The 22,756-nt window shown below is 35.7% G+C and overlaps 2 protein-coding genes across 20 annotated transcripts in view; both read left to right on the top strand.

The window, feature by feature from the left end:
- The window catches only part of LOC126777874 (dihydropyrimidinase), a 230,501-nt gene that overhangs the window by 79,908 nt on the left and 127,837 nt on the right, over positions 1-22,756 (top strand). For 2 of the 19 annotated variants that reach the window (XM_050501155.1, XM_050501138.1), the window contains exon 14: positions 5,654-5,923. The exons of the other annotated variants lie outside the window; for them this stretch is intronic. In XM_050501155.1, the coding sequence (XP_050357112.1) occupies positions 5,654-5,733 (80 nt within the window). In that variant the 3' untranslated portion in view covers positions 5,734-5,923. Of the gene's footprint in view, positions 1-5,653; positions 5,924-22,756 lie in introns of those variants that run through there. 19 annotated transcript variants of the gene reach the window in all.
- On the top strand, positions 3,234-4,951 carry LOC126777941 (dihydropyrimidinase 2-like). The gene is made up of 4 exons (XM_050501257.1): positions 3,234-3,374; positions 4,064-4,148; positions 4,334-4,474; positions 4,815-4,951. Exons 1-4 carry the CDS (start codon positions 3,234-3,236, stop codon positions 4,949-4,951), a joined length of 504 nt encoding a protein of 167 aa, XP_050357214.1.

Genomic DNA, 22,756 nt, shown 5'->3' with positions numbered 1-22,756 from the left:
TACTCAAGTATCTAATTGAATTTATTGTGACTCCGCTCACTTACATTTTTAATAGATGTTTATCCGAAGGTATATTTCCTGGTTCTCTCAAGAAATCCATAGTTATACCCATCTTTAAAGCCGGAGACAGAAACCTTGTATCAAATTACCGTCCAATTTCGATATTACCATCCCTCTCGAAAATACTTGAAAAAATTATAAATAATAGACTTGTTAAATATTTGGAAGATAAAAATTTAATCGCAGATACACAATATGGCTTTAGGAAAGGAAAATCAACTTCGGATGCAGTTCATTCTCTTGCGGATTTCATAGTAGACAAATTAGACAATAAAGAAAAATGCCTAACTATTTTTATTGATCTTCAAAAGGATCGAGAAGCTAGACAGTTTAAGCATTAGAGATGTCAACACACAGACAACTACAACTTTAACAAAATTATCTGCTAGGTCGCTCCCAGCAGGTTAAAATAGGTGACGTTATCAGCAATGAGAGATTTGTCACTTATGGAATTCCGCAGGGTAGAATTTTAGGCCCAACTCTATTTCTTTACTATATAAATGAACTTTGTAACCTAAAGCTAAGAAAATGTAAAATAATATCATATGCAGATGATACCACACTTACATTTCACGGTAAAACATGGAATGAAGTATTTGAATTTGTACAAGAAGGTTTTAATACGGTTAATCACTGGATGGCTTATAATACCCTCACTCTGAATCCAAGTAAAACTCAATACATAGTTTTTTCAATACGCAACACACCTAATAATATCACATCTATTAGTAGCTCATTCGTGTAATCTAGCAGATCATACCAAACGTACCTGTCCCATTATAAATAAAATAGATCAAACTGAATACTTAGGTATAACAATTGATAAAAATCTTAATTTTAAAGGGAATCTCAAACAATTAAGTCAAAAACTCAGAAAACTTACATATGTTTTCAAAAATATGAGGCATATCGCTGACTGGACCCTCATCAGGACTGTTTATATATCATTATGTCAATCTTTAATAGCACTGAACAAGGTGCGGCGCTTTTTCACGCCACAACAACTGTGCCTGCTGTACAAAACACAGGTACGGTCTTGCGTGGAATATTGCTCGCACCATTGGGATGGCTCCGCTAAGTACCTACTTGAGGCCTTGGACCGGTTTCAGCGACGTGACGTGACGTAAAGGTCACAAACATCCTTGAACCTTTACAATTGCGCCGTGAGATAGCAGCACTGAGCGCTTTCTATCGACTGTATCACGGCGAGTGCTCTGATGAATTATTCTCTCTAATTCCTGCTTCCCCCTTCCTTCTTAAGTCCACGCGAGCTGGTTCTCGATGTCACCGCCTAACTGTGACATCAATTCTTGTTGTTGTGTGACATCTTTGTTGCACTTCCAAAAAATGGAATTCCTTACCAGCTCACGTGTTCCTCTCCTCTTACAACCCGGGTTCCTTCAAATGAGGCGTGAAGAGGCGTCTTGCGGGCCGGCAAGGCGAAGGCGGCTAGTGCAGAATGTTTTTCTCGTCTGTACTGGCCGTCGTCGCGTTTGGACTCTACTACCACTTACCATCAGGTGGAGTAGAGTCATTTGCCTTCCCGGCGAATATAAAAAAAAGAAGCATACTGTATAACTGTATGGGGTGGTTCTAACAAAACGCACATAATTGAAGTTGAAAGAGTACAAAGAATGATACTCAAAGTAGCTCTCTCTAAGCTACGCATGTTTCCTACTGTAGATCTTTATAGAGAAGCAAATGTTCTAGCAGTCAGAAAACTTTACATTTTGAACATCATTTTAAAAAAACACTCCAGGATTAAGGCCTCACTGATTGATATAGCTGACTCTAGAAGATCTTATGAAGTATGTAAATCTGTAATGGTCAAAACATTTTTTGCCCAAAAATTCTTTGATTTTAAAGCAGCCAGGCTTTACAATAAATTAAATAAATTACTCTCTATTTCAAATTTACTAAAATTCGCATGTAAGAGGAAATTAACTGACTGGCTTTTAAAACTAGACTATGCAGAGACAGAAAAATTATTAATTTAATACATTAATAATAAACAAGCAATTGTAGTAAAAAAAATAATCTACAAACCATATATACATACAAGACACACAGGCACACATTATCTTTTTATTTCTATTAGCATAAGTATAACTTATTAATAGATAATATATGGTAAAAGCTTTAGTGTTTCTCCTGTTTTCTATAAAATTAAACAAATAAATAGTTCCTTACTCAAGAGGGGGAGCCAGGAGACCCTTAGCACAGGGCAACCTAGTTTGGGCTCCTGTATCCCACATATAACTGTATTTATATATATTTATTTATATATATTTGACATTTGAAAGAATAAAACAGCATCGTTTAACTAATCACACCCCTAACCAATATTAGTTTATAGCTAAATCCGTAATTGTATTCAATCATTTTGTTAAATAATTGTTTAAGTTTTTTTATCATATAACACGGTAATAAAAAAAAATCATAAAAGAATCTTTTTATATCTTCTCTTATCTTTTTAATCTGTTCCAGACCCCTGTATTCAGGGGATTAACATCGTTATTATAAAAAAATTCAGGCGTTCAGCTTCGTTCCGGACACACACAGCCATTAACAATTAACAGTTACGAACAGACATATAGCTGCCATAGAGATAATATGTATTAATAATAATTATATAATATTAATATATTTCAATATAGAAGCGTTTTGATTGTCAAAAAATCTATCACCGGTTTCTTTCATTATTATTTTAGATGCTTAGTGTCATTTTTGCATGTCGTGGTTACTTCGAAGTATTTCAAATTTTACCCTTAGATCTATTATAATAATAATAATATCATGGGACATTATTCTCATACGGCCATCTGATCCCAAACTAAGCAGAGCTTGTACTATGGAAATCAGACAACTGATATACTACATATACTATTTTTCTTTAGTAAATACATACTTATATAGATAATAACACCCAGACCCAGACAAACAGACATGTTCATGCACAAAAATATCTGTCCTGGGTGGGAATCGAACCTACAACCTTCGGCGTGAAAGGCAATGACAAGCATCCACCAACCACGCCAACCGGCTCGTCATTTTAGATGCTTAGTGTAATTTTTGCATGTCGTAGTTACCTATAAATATGGCAACTTCTACCCTTAGACCTACTAATTTGTTAACTTTTAATTTACTCAATACTACTTAATTTTTATTACTTAATGTTAGTGTTCCACCTGTGGCCGCGCAAGGGCCGCGTGGCCGCGGGCGCCGACGCCGACCTGGCGCTGTGGGACCCGCGCCGCGAGCGCACCGTCTCCGCGCACACGCACCACCACGCCGTCGACTTTAACATATTCGAGGTACTGCCCGCCCCCCTATTGCAAATGGTCATTAATGTACGCATATTTGTAACCTACGAACCATTAAGATAGTAGATTTGATCAAAATACCAGCATGTTAATGTCCCACTGCTGGGCTAAGGCCTCCTCTCCCTTTTGAGGAGAAGGTTTGGAGCTTATTCCACTACGCTGCTCCAATGCTGGTTGGAGTAAGCCCCAAGCCTCCATTTGATCACAACTGTAATACCCCTTATACAATCCAATCGAAAAAGGAGTAGAGATGAGCCCTAGAATTACATATTCCATGGGATTTGCTCCTAGCTAATAGTACTTGATTAAAACACTTTTATTTATAATCCAAACACTATTTCACTTCACTATCACCACCATAATTTTACTTCCAAAGTTTCGATAGCAATTTCGCCGACATTTAAAACTATTTTATCACTAATCCTTGAGAAATAAGATAGATTATAATTTAAGATCTCGACCAAAAAACATCAGGTTAATTGAAATGTCGAAAGTTATTTATTTATCTGTACTCCTATTGTTGTTGGAAAAAGCTATCAAATCTATGGCGATAAACGTAGCATGGCATCCTGAAACAGTCATGTTATATATAATATTGTTATTACAATAACATTACTTTTGTGTTATGATATTGAATATTCCTGACATACTGCCATAACAGGAAAAATCTATCTTTTCAGGGTCAGCACGTAATTGGTAGTCCCCAATACGTTATCGTCAATGGTCGCGTTTGTCTCGATGACGGCGAACTACGAGTCGTCGAAGGTAACAAAATATTCATTACTAGTTTTCGCCCTCGAGTTTGAGGACAGGAGTTAGGTATAAGAAATAGCCCCTGGGGCTCAAACTTGCTTCATGTCATTTTATCACTTGTAAACGATAAAGTGTAATATAATTTTGATTCGGAAAATAGTTTGAAATAAAATGTAGGGTATGTTTCGTTATCTCAGGATTCGGAAAGTTCCTGAACACTCCGCCGGACTCTCCGACGGTGTACGGCGCGCGTAACGAGCAGCAGGCGAGCGACGTGTCGGACGGGGGCCGGGAATCCCCGAGGGCCTCGCCCGCCTACACCAACGGGACCTCCACCGGTGAGCTCACCCATCACTTAAACATAAGCGTTGATTAAACCTGATCCGTTTGATTTTTAGATTTACAATGAACCATATTTAAACCATAATTTGGTTTTATATTTGATATGTTGTATGAACAGTCCTACAGATTATTATATTCGATTATCTTAATACTTTATCTTCATTTTATGACACGTATTGACCTTGTTACAACCAAAATATATCCAGCGATAACATTTGTATAAAAGATTCAATTAAACACTAATTTAAAATTTAATTTCTCTTTTATTCCTTTTCAGCTAAACTTTAAAAATTCCGTAGTTGAAATATTTACTATTTACTCTTTCATACTTTATAGAACTGAGCATATCCAACAAGCAAATGGAGGGTCTGTCGGTGTCCGGCTGCAGCACTCCCACCGGACGAAAGATGCGAGAGCCTGGACAGCGAGACTTGCAAAACTCCACCTTCTCTATCACACTGCTGATAGTATAGTAACTCTTATACTTTAGAACAGTAGATTAATCTTGCATTTTTAATGATGAAGAATTGTGATGAGCAAGACAACAAATACTTAACTGTTAATACTTAATGATTTGATGTCTGGAATCAGTTATAAAAAGTTCTACGATCGAACTTAAAATATTTTAAACTTCTTCTATTACTTTTCTTTCAAAATTATTGTTCAATTACATCAAAAAAGAAAACTTGGTCCTTCGAGCCGGATGTGTAGAAGATTTTTTTTAAGATAATAGACATTATCTTATCTATCATTACTACTCTGTGCTGATATTGTCAAAGTATCATAAGTAGTATTTTCTAAATTTTTTATATTTAACACACATAATGCTTTGCTATCATATTAATGCTCACCTTGACACATAGACACGTGCACTGTAAGAAGTATATTACACCGTATTGCGCCTGTAAATACACCGTTGTAAAGCTGGACATAATGATACAAATTACTGTTTGTCGAGAATAATTGATGAGTGTGTAGTTCTGGCGCAGAAAAAGATAGCTTTATTGTTTTATAATCTGTTATGAGAAAGACGATTAGAGATTAATACAAAGTGTTCTGTAATTGTTATAAAAGAAAACAATTTTTATTTTGCTTAAGCAAATAAAGCTAAGTTTGTTTTTATTAAAGATCTACTCTCTGTAATAAATAACTCTATATTAATTTCAATTTCACAGAGGAACTTGAAGGTTTGGACACGAAAACATCAGTGCGTGTCCGAAACCCTCCGGGCGGGAAATCATCCGGCCTCTGGTAAACAGATAGAAACCGGTTACATCCGGAACTGAAGATTGCTTTGCAGCGGCGCTAGTTATGCTTGTTTGTGGAAAAATAAAATAAATAAAAATTAAGGTAATTGTAATGTAACCGTTATAATTACATTTGACTGTATTCGTTAATGAATATATTTTATATAGAAGCATACATATGGTATGAATCTACCATACCTATATATCGAACCAGTTTGTAAACATATTTATGATAAACAGTATAATTGTGAATAATTTCACTTTTCTATAATCCCAACCGTTTTACTCATAAACATTTTTTAAACAACATAGTACTAACATACTGAAAATGACGAAATTGCCCCTAAAAGCTTTGAAAAAGTGTATTTTGAATTAGATTATATAATATAATAAATAACATTGACCGTTTTCAATAAAACAATCTTATGATATTGTTTAATAAACTTTATGAATAAAGGAGTTTATAAGAAAAGTAATATTTATTTGACATATATATGAAAACCAACGCATATGGTTTTTACTAGTAAGTAATTTTGTTTCGTTATTGTTATTGGACTTTATTTTTATTTTTTCACAAATAAAGCGCATTTGTGTTTGAGCTTGGAGCGTTCAGGAACCAATCTACGTTATCTTATATATGCTATAATCACATAATTTAACATAAGATCGGTTTATTTATATCGAAGTATATATTATTTTGCTTTTTAAATACAATTTTTAAGTTGTTTATGAGATTTCATACAAAAATCTTTCATAACAATATTTTTGATTTTATTGATTTCTTTGATAAGACACAAAAAATATCTAAAAATGACAATTGATAATACAATTTGCATATATAAAATGTGAGGTGTTTTTTTAAAGTAAAATATGCAGTTAAGAAAAATTTTATAATAAATGTGGGTTCTATCACAAATATATTATATCCTAAAGAAACGTCATACGAGTTAGTACAAATACTTGTATGGACTGACAAAACAAAATGTGCTATACTTAGAGAGCTTGTATAGTGCATTTTACTCACAACGGTTATAAATGTGTAAACAACTGATAATCATCACCGAATCGTTTGCCCAGCTTCGCGTTAAAGTCCCCCATTACAACAGTGAAATGAGTCTTGTTGGTATGTATGGCTTTAGATAAATCCTCATAATCCTCATCCATAAATCCTCATTGTAAGAGGAGGGGAACTGTGAGCTGGTAAGGAATTCCATTTTTTTGGAGTGCGACAAAGAAAGGAGTTGCCAAAATTCTTTGTTTGCGATAGAATTGATGTCACAGTTAGGCGGTGACATCGAGAAACAGCTCGCGTGGACTTAAGAAGGAAGGGGGAAGCAGGAATTAGAGAGAATAATTCCTCAGAGCACTCGCCGTGATACAGTCGATAGAAAGCGCTCAGTGCTGCTATCTCACGACGCAATTGTAAAGGTTCAAGGGTGTTTGTGACCTTTACGTCGCCAATAATGCGTACGGCACGTCGCTGAAACCGGTCCAAGGCCTCAAGTAGGTACTTAGCGGAGCCATCCCATTGGTGCGAGCAATATTCCACGCAAGACCGTACCTGTGTTTTGTACAGCAGGCACAGTTGTTGTGGCGTGAAAAAGCGCCGCACCTTGTTCAGTGCTATTAAAGATTGACATAATGATATATAAACAGTCCTGATGAAGGTCCAGTCAGCGTATGATATATAATATGCCTCATATTTTTGAAAACATATGTAAGTTTTCTGAGTTTTTGACTTAATTGTTTAAGATGCCCTTTAAAATTAAGATTTTTATCAATTGTTATATCTAAGTATTTAGTTTGATCTATTTTATTAATAATGGGACAGGTACATTTGGTATGATCTGCTAGATTACACGAATGAGCTACTAATTGATGTGATATTGTATTATTAGGTGTGTTGCGTATTGAAAAAACTATGTATTGAGTTTTACTTGGATTCAGAGTGAGGGTATTATAAGCCATCCAGTGATTAACCGTATTAAAACCTTCTTGTGCAAATTCAAATACTTCATTCCATGTTTTACCGTGAAATGTAAGTGTGGTACATCTGCTTATGATATTATTTTACACTTTATTAGCTTTAGATTACAAAGTTCATTTATATAGCAAAGAAATAGAGTTGGGCCTAAAATGCTACCCTGCGGAATTCCATAAGTGACAAATCTCTCATTGCTGATAACGTCACCTATTTTAACCTGCTGGGAGCGACCTAGCAGATAATTTTGTAAAAGTTGTAGTTGTCTATCTCTAATGCTTAAACTGTCTAGCTTCTCGATCATTTTATTCAAAGAGACTGTATCGAATGCCTTTTGAAGATCAATAAAAATAGTTAGGCATTTTTCTTTATTGTCTAATTTGTCTACTATGAAATCCGCAAGAGAATGAACTGCATCCGAAGTTGATTTTCCTTTCCTAAAGCCATATTGTGTATCTGCGATTAAATTTTTATCTTCCAAATATTTAACAAGTCTATTATTTATAATTTTTTCAAGTATTTTCGAGAGGGATGGTAATATCGAGATTGGACGGTAATTTGATACAAGGTTTCTGTCTCCGCCTTTAAAGATGGGTATAACTATGGATTTCTTGAGAGAAACAGGAAATATACCTTCGGATAAACATCTATTAAAAATGTAAGTGAGCGGAGTCACAATAAATTCAATTAGACACTTGAGTACCTTGGACGTTATGCCATCCCAGCCAGGACTACAGTTTGATTTTAAGTCGATTATAAGTCTACATATTTCATCTTTTGTAGTGCTTAAGAGAACGGATGAGTTTTGTATAGATGATATTCTAAAGGTATTAGTGGAGGTGGTTGGTAGGTTTGAGGTTATTTTTGAGGCCAGATCAGCACCTATGCTTGCAAAGTATTTGTTTACTAAGTTTACTGATTCCAGGGGCGTTTTATTTATATTAAGGAGTTCAAAAGGTTGGTTTGTAGTTTTATTTAAGTTATTAATATTTTTTATTACGCTCCATATTTTTTGTTATTATTTCCAGCGGGTTTAATTTCATTTTTTTCGTAGTCCCTCTCACATTTTTTTAAAATTTGATTACAAGAATTCCTGTAACGTTTGTATGTAATTCTTAGAGTCTCATTATTTACCTCTTCCTTTAATTTGTAGTACATTCTATCCCTAGTTCTTATGCATTTCAGCAAACCTATGGTGATCCAGGGTTTTTTAATTATTTTACTTCGAGGAAGTCTATTGGTAATTGTGTTTTTCAAAATAATGTTTTGTATAAGGTTAATAAATATGTTCATGCACTGATCTGGATTGTTATTTATATTATATATCTCACTAAAATCTAGATTTTTACAATCATCTTTTAATTTGTCAAAATTTAATTTATATGAGTATTTTAATTTTTTATACATACTATTGGTATTTTTATTCATACATAAAAGAATTGGTTCGTGATCTGTTATTGCTGTTTTTAAGATGAAGGTAAAAGATGATAGTTTTGTTTCAAAGATTATATGGTCTAAGCAACTATTGGCTCTAGTAGGTGTGTAATATGCCGGGATTGAACCTAAAACACTTCAAAACCAAGACAGGACTTCAAGATAATTCGAACTATCCTGATTTAAGTCAGCAATATTAATATTGATGTCTCCCATTAATATTATGTTTTTGTATGATGAGAGCTGCACGAGCAAGTTGTGGAGAGATTCAATGAAATTATTTAAGAGGCGGAAACTAGGAGGTCTGTATATGGCAATTATCACCGTATCTTTATTTATTTTTATTGTTAGGCAATTAGCCTCCTGCATGTTAGGTTCTTCTACTTTAAAATCTATATTATTATTCAAAATAACAATGACCCCATCGTTTTGATTGTAGTTTACTGAAGTGCTAAAACACGCGTATCCCGGAACGTTGGGGAGATTAATGACGTTAGAAAGCCAGCATTCAGATAAAATAATTATGTCAATGTTGATATTGAATCTCGATAGTAGGACATTTAAGCTGTCAAAGTTTTTATTTACGCTTCTGACGTTCTGTTGGAATATTTTAAGATAAGCATTAGGGTTCAAAATTATGGTATTACAATATTCCGGATCACAACATTTTAAGTCTGTTAATTCAAAGTTATCAATGTTATTTATATTATTTAATTCTGCCATTATATTAAAATCGAATATTAGAAATGCAGTATGGAGGACTTATGAAAAACGTTAAATTAGTCTCATACCTTTCTTGCTTTCGTTGCATAAGATTAAGTGAGGTGGGTATGAGCATTAGTAAATTCGCTATATAAACATTTATTATACTATGAAGTTTTATAATTGATTGAGTGCTTCTTATAATTGAGTTAAAAAAAAATGAGTACTGAGTTTGTGATGAATATGTGTGAGTGTGCAATGTGTATACAAACAATAGATTAATAACTAAGAGAAAAGAATACAGTAATAATAAGCCCGAGTCGCTTATGTAGTTTCCAAGCGCTTGAGGTCTTGTTCGTTTTTTAACTGGATTGAGGGCTCATTTTCTTTCTTACGTAACAATATATTACCTGGAGTAGCCCAGCAGAACTTGTTGTTGTTAGCAAAATCTCTTGCAAGGAAATAGAGTCTTTTCATGCTTGGTGTAAGGAAGTCCGACACATAAAATTATAATTTTATATTCTAAGACAAATTTCTAATTTGTGCTTTGTCTTCTAGATTCTCTTGTATAAGTGTGTCGTATTTAATTTTCAGCTCTTCGTATTTGTTACTCATGAACTCAATTGACGATGAAATTTGTGAGTTCTGATCTCTGATTGTGTTGACGGTACTTAGTAGTGATTCATACTTCGCGTCCTGTGCGGCTGTCCATGTAGTGAACATATTTTCAAATTTGCTCAGAAAATATTCCAAGTCATCTCCCTGTTTACGCTTTAGTCTCTGTGACCTCATGGTTACATTGAAATCTCCGGTTATATCCGGAGATGATTGAGAATGCTGTAACATAGGAGTAGGTTACATGTTTTCGGAGGGGAGTGTTCAATTGGTATTTTTCTATATATGCCCTTGACAAAGTGTCACCCCAACTTTATTTTTAATAAATAATTAAAAGTGATCGTATTTAAAGTACCAGGGCAGCAGGATTTCGCAAGAGGTAGGCGGGGCCTTATAAATCGTAGCCACGAAGCGGATTGTACTAGGCGCAAAGTACCAGGCGCCGCGATGAACGTATACCTTCTTATTGGTTATGTACTCATATTTTATAGCACGGTTTTTTTTTTTTAATTGTAACTTTAAGAAACAATTTTAATCACAAACAAGCCATAAACACATGCACTCAGTAAGCGGTCCGAGAGGGAAGAGGATGATGAAATCAATGATGATAGAAAGAGAGAAATCACTGGGACTAAATATCCGCTATATAAGTAAGACCGTTAATGTGTCTAAGCTATTATAACAGATAAAAAATATCTACATACGATTTATAACAAAAAAAAGTTATTTTAAAAGCTAAGGACCCTTCTACTCCTTAAGATTTTTTGATAATAACTTTGTGGTGTACATACCATCAGTACCAATGGTAGCGGCCAGGGTTTCACCGATCAACGGCTGCTTCTGCCGAGTCCTGGCGAGACGGAGAGCTTGGACAGCGCTCTTTGACATCATATGTACTATGTAGAGCGGAGAGTTCATCTGAAAAATACAGAAAATTTAGATTTTGAGACATACGTTGTTTTTCTGACTGTAATATTTTATTGTGTTGTCTTTTGAATGATATACCTCCCAATAAAATTTGTTTCTAATATTTTTAGTAAACATCAATTCTTGCCTAAATCTATAACAAAATTCCTTCACCACTGACGGTGAAGTAAAACATCGTGAAGAAACCTGCATGAGTCTAATTTCATTGAAATAATGCCACATGTGTATTCTACCAACCCGCATTGGAGCAGCGTGGTGAAATAAGCTCCAAACCTTCTCCTCAAAAGGGAGAGGAGGCCTTAGCCCAGCAGTGGGACATTAGCGGGCTGTTACCGTTTTACACAACAAATGATAATGTACTGACTCAAATAGTATGGCCAACTGCGCAGGACATATTATAATGCGTACAAGTATGTGTATGATAAACACAGGTTCACTCTTTATTTTCTTACTCTCATAATCCGATGGGATGACAGACTCGACAAGAACAAAAAGAATGCACAAGTGCGTGTTATAGCAGGTACACAGATTTCTGTTCGAACCCTGATTGGTATTTGTATGATTATATTAATAGTTTTACCTGGTTAGCGATGACACAAGCTCTGTTGACAGCCTCAGCCTCAACTTCCTCATCCCTGGACAACGCATGACCCTCGGGGGCCGGTCACTCCCGCAGCCAGCAGCTTCTCAGTATTGCGAGCTAATATACTGCCGTTTTCAGCGTAAATCTGCAATTATGACGTCGATTTTTATACAGAGTGTTTTAAACGCAATGTAATGATGATATTATGATAAAAGTTTAATGGCTTTATGATTTAATAATGCATTTTAAGTTTAGAAAATCACATTAATAAAATGCCCTATGAAAGACTTTCATGCGAATATATGGGCATTATACTCGTGTTGTTAACTTAACTATAGCCTTTTTTTAACGCTGAAAAAACGCGGTACACGTTTCCCAACCCCCCCACCCCATGGGGTTTGGGGTATGTGGGGTTCGTCGGTGTCCAAAGCGCCGAGTGCGCCCTAACATCAGAATTTGCTCTTGATCAATATATTTTAATTAATTACTTCAATCCACTATTGAACTACTTATATCCATTTTAATTTTACTTCTATAGTTTCGATATCAACATTGAATTAACGACTGAATGATGAATGTCAAAGATTATTCTCGACCAAATATCTAAATATAATGTCTAAGTAAATTTAATGTCTAAGTTGTTTTTTTTTACTACTCTTGTGGTTGAAATAGACTATATAAATCTGATTATTTAAAACAATATATATATATTTTAAGAAGATTCCTTAAAAAGTAACCAATAATTTTAGACAAGAAGATTTTTGAGCAACTTTATGAATAAATATATTTTAGTTAATTCTCAACTCAAATACAATTTGGCTATAGTTATCACACGAAACAACGCGTGAATCTTAACCGATGATCATGGGTTCAAGCCCGGGCAAGCACCACTGAATGTTTATGTGCTTAATTTGTGTTTATAATTCATCTCGTGCCTGACGGTGAAGGTAACCTTCTCCTCAAAAAGAGGAGAGGAGGCCTTTAGCCCAGCAGTGGGACATTCACAGGCTGTTACGGTTACGGTACTGTACTGTACTATCAAACATAACATCTTAATTTGTACTCACTAGAGGCAACGCTTTCAATTCGACACAGGTCTCCATGACCTGGCAGAGCTCGTAATCATTCAGCATCCAGGCATCCTTGTAAGCCATAAACATCTTGAACGAGTTGATGCCATGCTCCGCAACCAGCTGCTGCATTTCTTTCTTCACCGATGGCGACCACCAGGTGACACCGACGTGGAGAGCGTAGTCACAGCACACCTAAAGGAAGATTTTAAGATGGTAAGTAAAGAGGTAGCGATAAGTGGTCAGTGAGCCATAGGCATTTTAAGCATTATCTATTCCCTGCTCTGGAAATATTGGAATTCTAATTTATGTAATCTTTAAACCATGTAATAATTGACTCGCTCAGTGTTCTCGATAATAGATTAATCATTTTTATATTGATATTTAGAGAAATTGAAGCCCGAATCTTTGATATTTATTTTGTGTTTGTTTTATATGTTTCACTCATAGCTAGTCCATAATATATTATGACATTCCAAACTTAAAATAAACGGAATATTCTAGAACGCCTCACGTAGTTTCATGACCACATTTTATTAACGAAAGTTTAACTGCTTTACTGTTACAACTAAAATTTAAAAGCGGATGCTTTTAACGGTCAACAATAAAACCAACTATGTAATTAATGAATATACTTTCACTAATTTAAATAGTAATTACTTAGTTTAGGGGAAATGCATGTTAACACGCACATGCAAAAGTATTACTTGAAAAGCGGTCACTAAAACGGTATGCATTTTAATTGAGTGAAAAGTGATATGATTTCAAACAGAACGAATTGATTTGTTTTTCACTTGATTCCCCTTAAAGTATTAAAATAATAGCTTATTTCTACTCCGATTGGAATAGATGAGTATAATATGTTCAAAATAATGAGACACTTTATTTAAGATTTTATAGTAGACCGCGTTTGCCTAGGAACTACCAGTGAGTACCGAATAGCTAGTAATTTAAATATACTTATAGTCTATATAACATCGCCTACACTAAGGCCTCTATGGAAATAAAAACATAAACAATTAACTTAATTAAAATAATAGAATAGATAAACAAAAAGTAAAGATAACGGAACAATAGTGCTTGTAAGATCCTTATTGAATAAATAATGTTTTAATTTTAAAAAGTTGATACAAGCATTTAAAAAAAACAATAATCAACTTAACCGGTATAAACTATAAAAATCAGACTCGTATAATCATTATTCATGTACGTTAATTCATAAAAGTTACGACCACGAGAAACCACGTAGTAGAGTTAGAAGAGTTGAGTTTTAGATAAAAATACTAGATAAAAAAGTCTGTTACAGTAGCAAGAATTCTTCCATACTTGTGACTGTGATATATATTAGGGTCAAAATAAACATTCATAAAAAACAAAACTATTCAATATTATTAGGCAATAGCGACTTTTTTACCCGTGACAGTCACTTAGTTTTCGCTGTTAGTTCAAAAATAAATATTTACGTACTTACGATGGGTCATTTAATTAAATATTATCTTAGCTTCATTATATTCGCAAATCGCATTTTGCACCAATTAAATGATTTATTCGATAAAGTATTTTAAATAAATAAAACAACTTGTTTTAAATAAAACCTCGTTACTTTATGCCTATTTTTCAATCACTGTGACATCAAAGTATCACGATGTACCTCGTGAGTCCCTATCAGCTACGTATAATCGTTAACAATTATCATAACTTAGATCCACGACCACGAGGGATACCGCATGCATAGTATTAATTTAGTTTCTTGGGTCTTGACCAGACTATTAGCCAGTCAACACCCTTTCAAGATAAATCTTGTTTCATAACGACAAGACGTCAATGTTAAAATGACAGCTCTCAGGCACCCTACTAAACCGAAACAACCAAACGATAGCGCGATTTAAAATACACCCAACGCCATCTATGAGCAGCGACGTAACGAACTAAATGCGTAACTTGCTGAAATGTTAAAACGGCAAACTATATAAATATTCAGACAGAAATCTTTTTTTATGTTTGTTTTATAAGCAATTTATAGTGAGAATTTTTTCAATTATATTTTCTATAAAAAGGTTCAATTTATTAAAAATTTAATTAAAAAAGGTATTTTCAAATAAATATTAGTAAATTTCACAGATGATAAAAAGTATAAGTGGTTTTTCAAAGATTTATTTTATATCATTGTAACAATATTGTTGATTGACGAAAATCAGTAACTACTAAGTTACTTGGCAAGAAACTCTATATATCATTCAAACGAAGAACACAATCACATCTGAAGCTACCAACTATATTATTTTTCATTAATAATCTTAACTAACTGTAAAATATTGGACCAATACAGTTTGACACTACATGAGTATAAAATTTTAATTTCAGAATATGTTTTGGCTAGAAAATTACAAAATTGTTTTTTTTTCTACTCGGCTACAATTATAAAGTTTAAATAAATATCTTCCATTCCATTGTTACCGTTAACGTCAAAAGTACATTGGCACTTACATACTTATTATATTCAACGGTATTAACAATGGTTAATTGCTAGATATTTTATGATAATATTCATTTAATTTGGCCTTATTAATAAGTAGATTTTGGTGTGCAGAAGAAAATTTATTCTTTTTTTAATATTAGCAATTCCTGTTTTCAAGAAAAGGTTAGAAACTCTAAGTGGCCCATATACGTCGGACTATTGAGGCTTCAATAATTTACTCGTTTTAGCTTTGTATTACACGGTCAGCCATTACACAAAATAAACTGCTCGTTGGCTTTCTGATTATTAAAAAATAACTCTCCAAAAAGTTCTTAGTGAAACCGGATTAGTTTTGTCACATTTTTTATTCATAATTTATTTAAACTTTATAAAACCCCACATTCACTATTTGGTCAATTATAACTCCAATACAAAATATTGTTAAACATCTTAAAACGCTAATAACATAAAAATATTTTTTTACCATGGTGTAAAAATGTTCTTCTAAATCTAATTTTGTCTACGGAATCAGTCTATAGATTAGAGAACTGAATAAATAAACGCGAGTTATATTTTCTAGAACTACATGCATAGAGTAAGCATTTCTAATATACGACGATATAGTTACATAATTTCTCATAAAGTACATAAAAAAGAAATGCCATTCAATTATTGAGTTAGACATATTTCGTCCAATCGAAATGCTTTGATGTAAAATTAATAATAAATCTAAATTATATATGTAGTAATAATAGCCCATATCCCACTGTTGGACAAAGATCACTTAAGTTTCAGTGCGGGCGAAAAGTCATAAAAGTATATGAGTTATATAAAAAATAGAACTCAGTATAACATAAGGTGAAATCATTTACCCGTATTTGGGGAAAAATGGTTCATTTTTATCAGTTGTTTACACATTTATAACCGTTGTGAGTAAAATGCACTATACAAGCTCTCTATGTATAGCACATTTTGTTTTGTCAGTCCATACAAGTATTTGTACTAACTCGTATGAAGTTTCTTTTGGATATAATATATTTGTGATAGAACCCACATTTATTATGATTTTTTTTTATGTTATGTATTCTAATTGTTTATGTATGAAATAATCGGCTATAGCTTGGTGTGGTGAGTTGTAACGTGGTATGGTTGAATTTAGTGTATCGTGGTGTGTGGCGAGTAGTACTGACCACTTATCGCTACCTCCTTACTTACCATCTTAAAATCTCCCTTCAGGTGTGCTGTGACTACGCTCTCCACGTCGGTGTCACCTGGTGGTCGCCATCCGTGAAGAAAGAAATGCAGCAGTTGGTTGCGGAGCATGGCATCAACTCGTTCAAGATGTTTATGGCTTACAAGTATGCCTGGATGCTGAACGATTACGAGCTCTGCCAGGTCATGGAGACCTGTGTCGAATTGAAGGCGTTGCCTCTAGTGAGTACAAATTAAGATGTTATGTTAGATAACTAAAGCCAAATTGTATTTGAGTACAATTAACTAAAATATATTTATTTATAAAGTTGCTCAAAAATCTTGTTGTTTAAAATTATTAGTTCCTTTTTCAAGAATCTTCATAAAAAATTATCTGACTCTAGTTTAATAGTGCGGCTTTTATGTAGATAGATTGTTTTAAATACTGCTAATAAATAAATTAAATACTGCTATTGTTTTAAATATGCTATAACACGCACTTGTGCATTCTTTTTGTTCTTGTCGAGTCTGTCATCCCATCGGATTATGAGAGTAAGAAAATAAAGAGTGAACCTGTGTTTATCATACACATACTTGTACGCATTATATAATATGTCCTGCGCAGTTGGCCATACTATTTGAGTCAGTACATTATCATTTGTTGTGTAAAACGGTAACAGCCCGCTAATGTCCCACTGCTGGGCTAAGGCCTCCTCTCCCTTTTGAGGAGAAGGTTTGGAGCTTATGTCACCACGCTGCTCCAATGCGGGTTGGTAGAATACACATGTGGCATTATTTCAATGAAATTAGACTCATGCAGGTTTGTTCACGATGTTTTACTTCACCGTCAGTGGTGAAGGAATTTTGTTATAGATTTAGGCAAGAATTGATGTTTACTAAAAATATTAGAAACAAATTTTATTGGGAGGTATATCATTCAAAAGACAACACAATAAAATATTACAGTCAGTAAAACAACGTATGTCTCAAAATCTAAATTTTCTGTATTTTTCAGATGAACTCTCCGCTCTACATAGTACATATGATGTCAAAGAGCGCTGTCCAAGCTCTCCGTCTCGCTAGGACTCGGCAGAAGCAGCCGTTGATCTGTGAAACCCTGGCCGCTACCATTGGTACTGATGGTATGTACACCATAAAGTTATTATCAAAAAATCTTAAGGAGTAGAAGGGTCCTTAGCTTTTAAAATAACTTTTTTTTGTTATAAATCGTATGTAGATATTTTTTATCTGTTATAATAGCTTAGACACATTAGCGGTCTTACTTGTATAGCGGATATTTAGTCCCAGTGATTTCTCTCTTTCTCTCATCATTGATTTGACATTTGAAAGAATAAAACAGCATCGTTTAACTAATCACACCCCTAAACAATATTAATTTATAGCTAAATCCGTGATTGTATTCAATCATTTTGTTAAATAATTGTTTAGGATTCTTTATCATATAAACAAGATTAACACGGTAATAAAAAAAATACCGAAAGAATCATTTTTCTATTCATCATTCGACTCATTGTTTTCATTCATTTCAAATATAAATGTTATCATTAAATTATAAAACTTAGTTTTATACTTGGTATTTGGCTGCTTGTCGAATGTCGAAACTAATTGAACTATTTTCGTTAACTCATTTAATAGGTAGTTTGGTTCTTGTGTTGTATATTAAGGAGTAAGTTACAAAAACCTCCCTCGAAGAATAAAAGCATTGTCATAAAAATAGATACGGTTAATCTGGTGACTGGGTTGAACTTTATGTAAACAAACTCTAAATATGTATTGTTTGAAGGGTGAGTGAGCCAGTGTAATTACAGGCACAGGGGACATAACACCTTAGTTCCCAAGGTTGGGGGCGCATCGGTGATGTAAGCGATGGTTAACATTTCTTACGATGCCAATGTCTGTGGGCGTTGATGACCACTTACTATCAGGTGGCCCATATGCTCGCGACCGCCTTCCTATTCACACCACGATACACTAAATTCAACCATACCACGTTACACCTCACCACACCAAGCTGTAGCCGATATTTGATATCAGTGTAAACAGTACGACAATAGACAACACCATATATCACTCAATCAATCAACAGCCAATCGTTGTCCACTGATGAACATAGGCCTCTCCCAAGGTGCGCCAAAGCTCCCTGTCCTCCGCCTTCCGCATCCAGTTGGTGCCCGCCACCTTCTTAAGGTCGTCGGTCCACCTGGCTGGAGGGCGCCCTACGCTGCGCTTGCCGATTCGCGGTCTCCACTCTAGGACTCGTCTGCTCCAACGGCCATCGGTCCTACGACATACGTGACCAGCCCACTGCCACTTCAGCCTGCTAATTTTGCAAGCTATGTCGGTGACTCCGGTTCTTTTCCGGATAATCTCATTTCTGATCTTATCCTTCAAAGATACTCCGAGCATAGCTCGCTTCATAGCACGCTGAGCGACTTTGAATTTGTGGACTAGTCCCGCAGTTAGTGTCCACGTTTCGGCACCGTATGTCATGGCAGGTAAGACGCATTGGTTGAAGACTTTCGTCTTCAAACATTGCGGTATAGACGACTTGAGGACTTGACGAAGGTTGCCAAATGCTGCCCATCCCAAGCGAATTCTTCGATCGGCTTCCTTCTCAAAGTTGTTCCTACCGACTTGTATTATCTGTCCTAGGTAGGTATATCTTCGAGAGGTTTCCCCTCGACGTATATCGGTCCCGGCACGACATGCCTATTGAACATGACCTTGGTCTTGTCCAAGTTCATACCGAGACCGACACGCCGGGAAGACTCGCCTAGGCTACGCAGCATTTCGGTGAGTTGTTCCAGCGACTCTGCTATGATGACGATATCGTCGGCAAATCGAAGGTGTGAGATGTACTCGCCGTTTACATTGACTCCATACCTAGTCCAATCCAGCGTTTTGAAAACGTCTTCCAACGCGTTGGTGAACAGTTTCGGGGATATTACATCCCCCTGTCTCACCCCTCTGCGCAGTTGGATCGCCTTCGTCTTACAGTCCTGGATGTGGACAGTCATTGTAGCGGCGTTGTACAGACATCTCAGTACCTCGATATATCTCCAATCGATATGACATCTCTGCAATGAGTCGAGCACTGCCCAGGTTTCGATGGAGTCGAAGGCTTTCTCGTAGTCCACAAATGCCATACACAGCGGCTGATTGTACTCTTCGGTCTTCTGCACAATCTGCCGAACAGTATGGATGTGGTCCACGGTGCTGTAGCCTGATCGAAAGCCGGCTTGCTCTGGGGGCTGGAACTTGTCAAGTCGTCTGGCGAGACGGTTCGTGACGACTCTTGAGAACAGCTTATACACGTGACTCAGAAGGGAGATTGGTCTGTAGTTTTTCAAGAGGGTTTTATCACCTTTCTTGAAAAACAGTACCACCTCACTCCCGCTCCACGTTTCCGGGGTCTTGCCATGTTGGATGACGGAATTAAAGAGGCTTGCTAGCTCTTTCAGGACCGGAGTCCCGCCTGCCTTAAGCAACTCTGTTGTGATTCCGTCATCTCCCGGAGCTTTGTTGTTTTTAAGCTGTTCTAGAGCCGCCCTAATCTCTCCTTGGTCAACGACCGGGAGCTTCTCGGAGTAATGGCGCATAAGAGGGGCGCGCTGGTCATCAATACTGATTCCCACGGGTTTATCCGATCTTGAAGAGAACAACTGCCCATAAAACCTCTCTACTTCTCCGATAATCTCAGGCCTAGAGGTAACGACCCCACCATTTTCAGTTTTAAGTTTTGTCAGACGCGGCCTCCCAAACTTGCGAGCGAACACTTTCGATCCCCGATTTTGCTCAATCGCAGCTTTGATGGCATGGGTATTGGAGCGTCGGAGATCGCGTCGCGTCAGCGTTTTTATTGTTCGGTTTAAGGCCTTATCTAACAAAAACGATGGTAGTTCTCGTCGTTTTCTCATGAGCTCGAGTGTCTCAGCAGAGAGTTTTGGTGCGTTGTCTCTTCTCTGTGGCGGAAAACACTTGCGGGATGTGTTTTGCAGTATTTTGACCAGCGTGTCGGTTCTCTCATCAATGCTGCTTATGGTTTCCAACGCGGTGAATTGATTTTGAAGTTCCATTTGGAACTTTTCGGAGCCTTGAGCAGCTTGGAGCATGGTAGGTCGGAGAGTAGACCTCATCATTCTCGATCTTTCGGCTTTTAAGTTGATATTTAGAGTGCCTCGAACCAAGCGGTGATCACTTCCGGTATTAAACCTGTTGATCACTGAAACATCTCTAAATATGTGCCTTTTATTCGAAATGATAAAGTCTATCTCGTTCCTTGTCACGTTATCGGGGCTTCGCCAGGTCCACCTCCTCTGAGGCTTCTTTTGAAAGAAAGAATTCATCAAAAAAATACTACACCACACAAAATATATCACTACACCACACAAAAATACACTCGCAACATACTCATACTCAATATATTACACCACCTACATTATATTACAAAAGTGTTTACAGACATAAAACATAACAAAACCATATCGAATTTATAATGTCACGTCGATTATTATAATTATATTTTAATATTTATATTCCAGTGACGATTAGCAAATAATAGCCAGCGACAACTGCACTTTCCACGAGAAGGACAAGGAGCTCGGGAAAGGCAACTTCAGCAAGATACCCAATGGTGTTAATGGTGTTGAAGATCGTATGGCTATACTCTGGCAGAAGGTGGTTAACACAGGTATTATATGATTCGTCACGGTAGCATGCGCAAGCGATCCCGTGGGGCTCCTCATTAAGACGGAAAGGCTACCGCTGGTTTTTTAGTGGATGTTCCGATGTTCGGGACGCAATCGGCGCCTAGGACACCAGCGAGCCCCACGTACCCCCAACTGTTCCCGTGGGGGAAACGCGTAACGCATTTTTCTAGCGTCATACCTTATAAGCTCTGAAACAAACACACAAAAAATAAATCGAAAAAGACGTGCTCGGTTCACTTGAATTCACTTTTATGTAATTTGTTAAAGGTCTCAGAAAACTCCCATTTGGCACAAATACAATCAACAGTTAATCTAAATTTTTTAAGGAGTTTGGTCACATAGTGATCATGTCTCCTGTAGGAGCTTAAAAATACAGAATTATAAGTTATATAATCGAGTTTCTGCGGTTTAATCCTATTATAAGAAGTTTATACAGCATTATTGCTTTTTCGGACTCCGGAAATTCAAGAATGCTGTTCCAGACCCCTGTATTCTAGGGATTAACATCGTTATTATAAAAAAATTCAGGCGTTCAGCTTCGTTCCGGACACACACAGCCAGTAACAATTAACAGTTACGAACAGACATATAGCTGCCATAGAGATAATATGTATTAATATATTTCAATATCGAAGCGTTTTGATTGTCAAAAAAACTATCACCGGTTTCTTTCATTATTATTTTAGATGCTTAGTGTCATTTTTGCATGTCGTGGTTACTTCTAAGTATTTCAACTTTTATCCTTAGATCTATTATAATAATAATAATATCTTGGGACATTATTCTCATACGGCCATCTGATTCCAAACTAAGCAGAGCTTGTACTATGGAAACCAGACAACTGATATACTACATATACTATTTTTCTTTAGTAAATACATACTTATATAGATAATTAAACCTAGACTCAGGACAAACAGACATGTTCATGCACACAAATATCTGTCCTGGGTGGGAATCGAACCTACAACCTTCGGCGTGAAAGGCAAAGACAAGCATCCACCAACCATGCCAACCGGCTCGTCATTTTAGATGCTTAGTGTAATTTTTGCATGTCGTAGTTACCTATAAATATGGCAACTTCTACCCTTAGACCTACTAATTTGTTAACTTTTAATTTACTTAATACTACGTAATTTTTATTACTTAAACTTACAGTAATCATGTTGTCAAGATGGTAATACTAAATAAGTAAATAAAAAAATAAAAGACCTCAGAGGATCAGTGAAAGAAACTTAATGGGTAGTCTGGCTTACAATAAAATTAATAACATTATATTTTTACTAGAAATGGACCGAAGGCGATCGTAACCGTGTAATGCACTCTCTAGAGTTTGGACT

The sequence above is a fragment of the Nymphalis io genome, chromosome 24, assembly GCF_905147045.1.
Source record: "Nymphalis io chromosome 24, ilAglIoxx1.1, whole genome shotgun sequence".
Taxonomy (NCBI): Eukaryota; Metazoa; Arthropoda; class Insecta; order Lepidoptera; family Nymphalidae; genus Nymphalis; species Nymphalis io.
The sequence above is the reverse complement of the archived record's forward strand: the minus strand, read 5'-3'. Positions and strand labels throughout refer to the sequence as shown.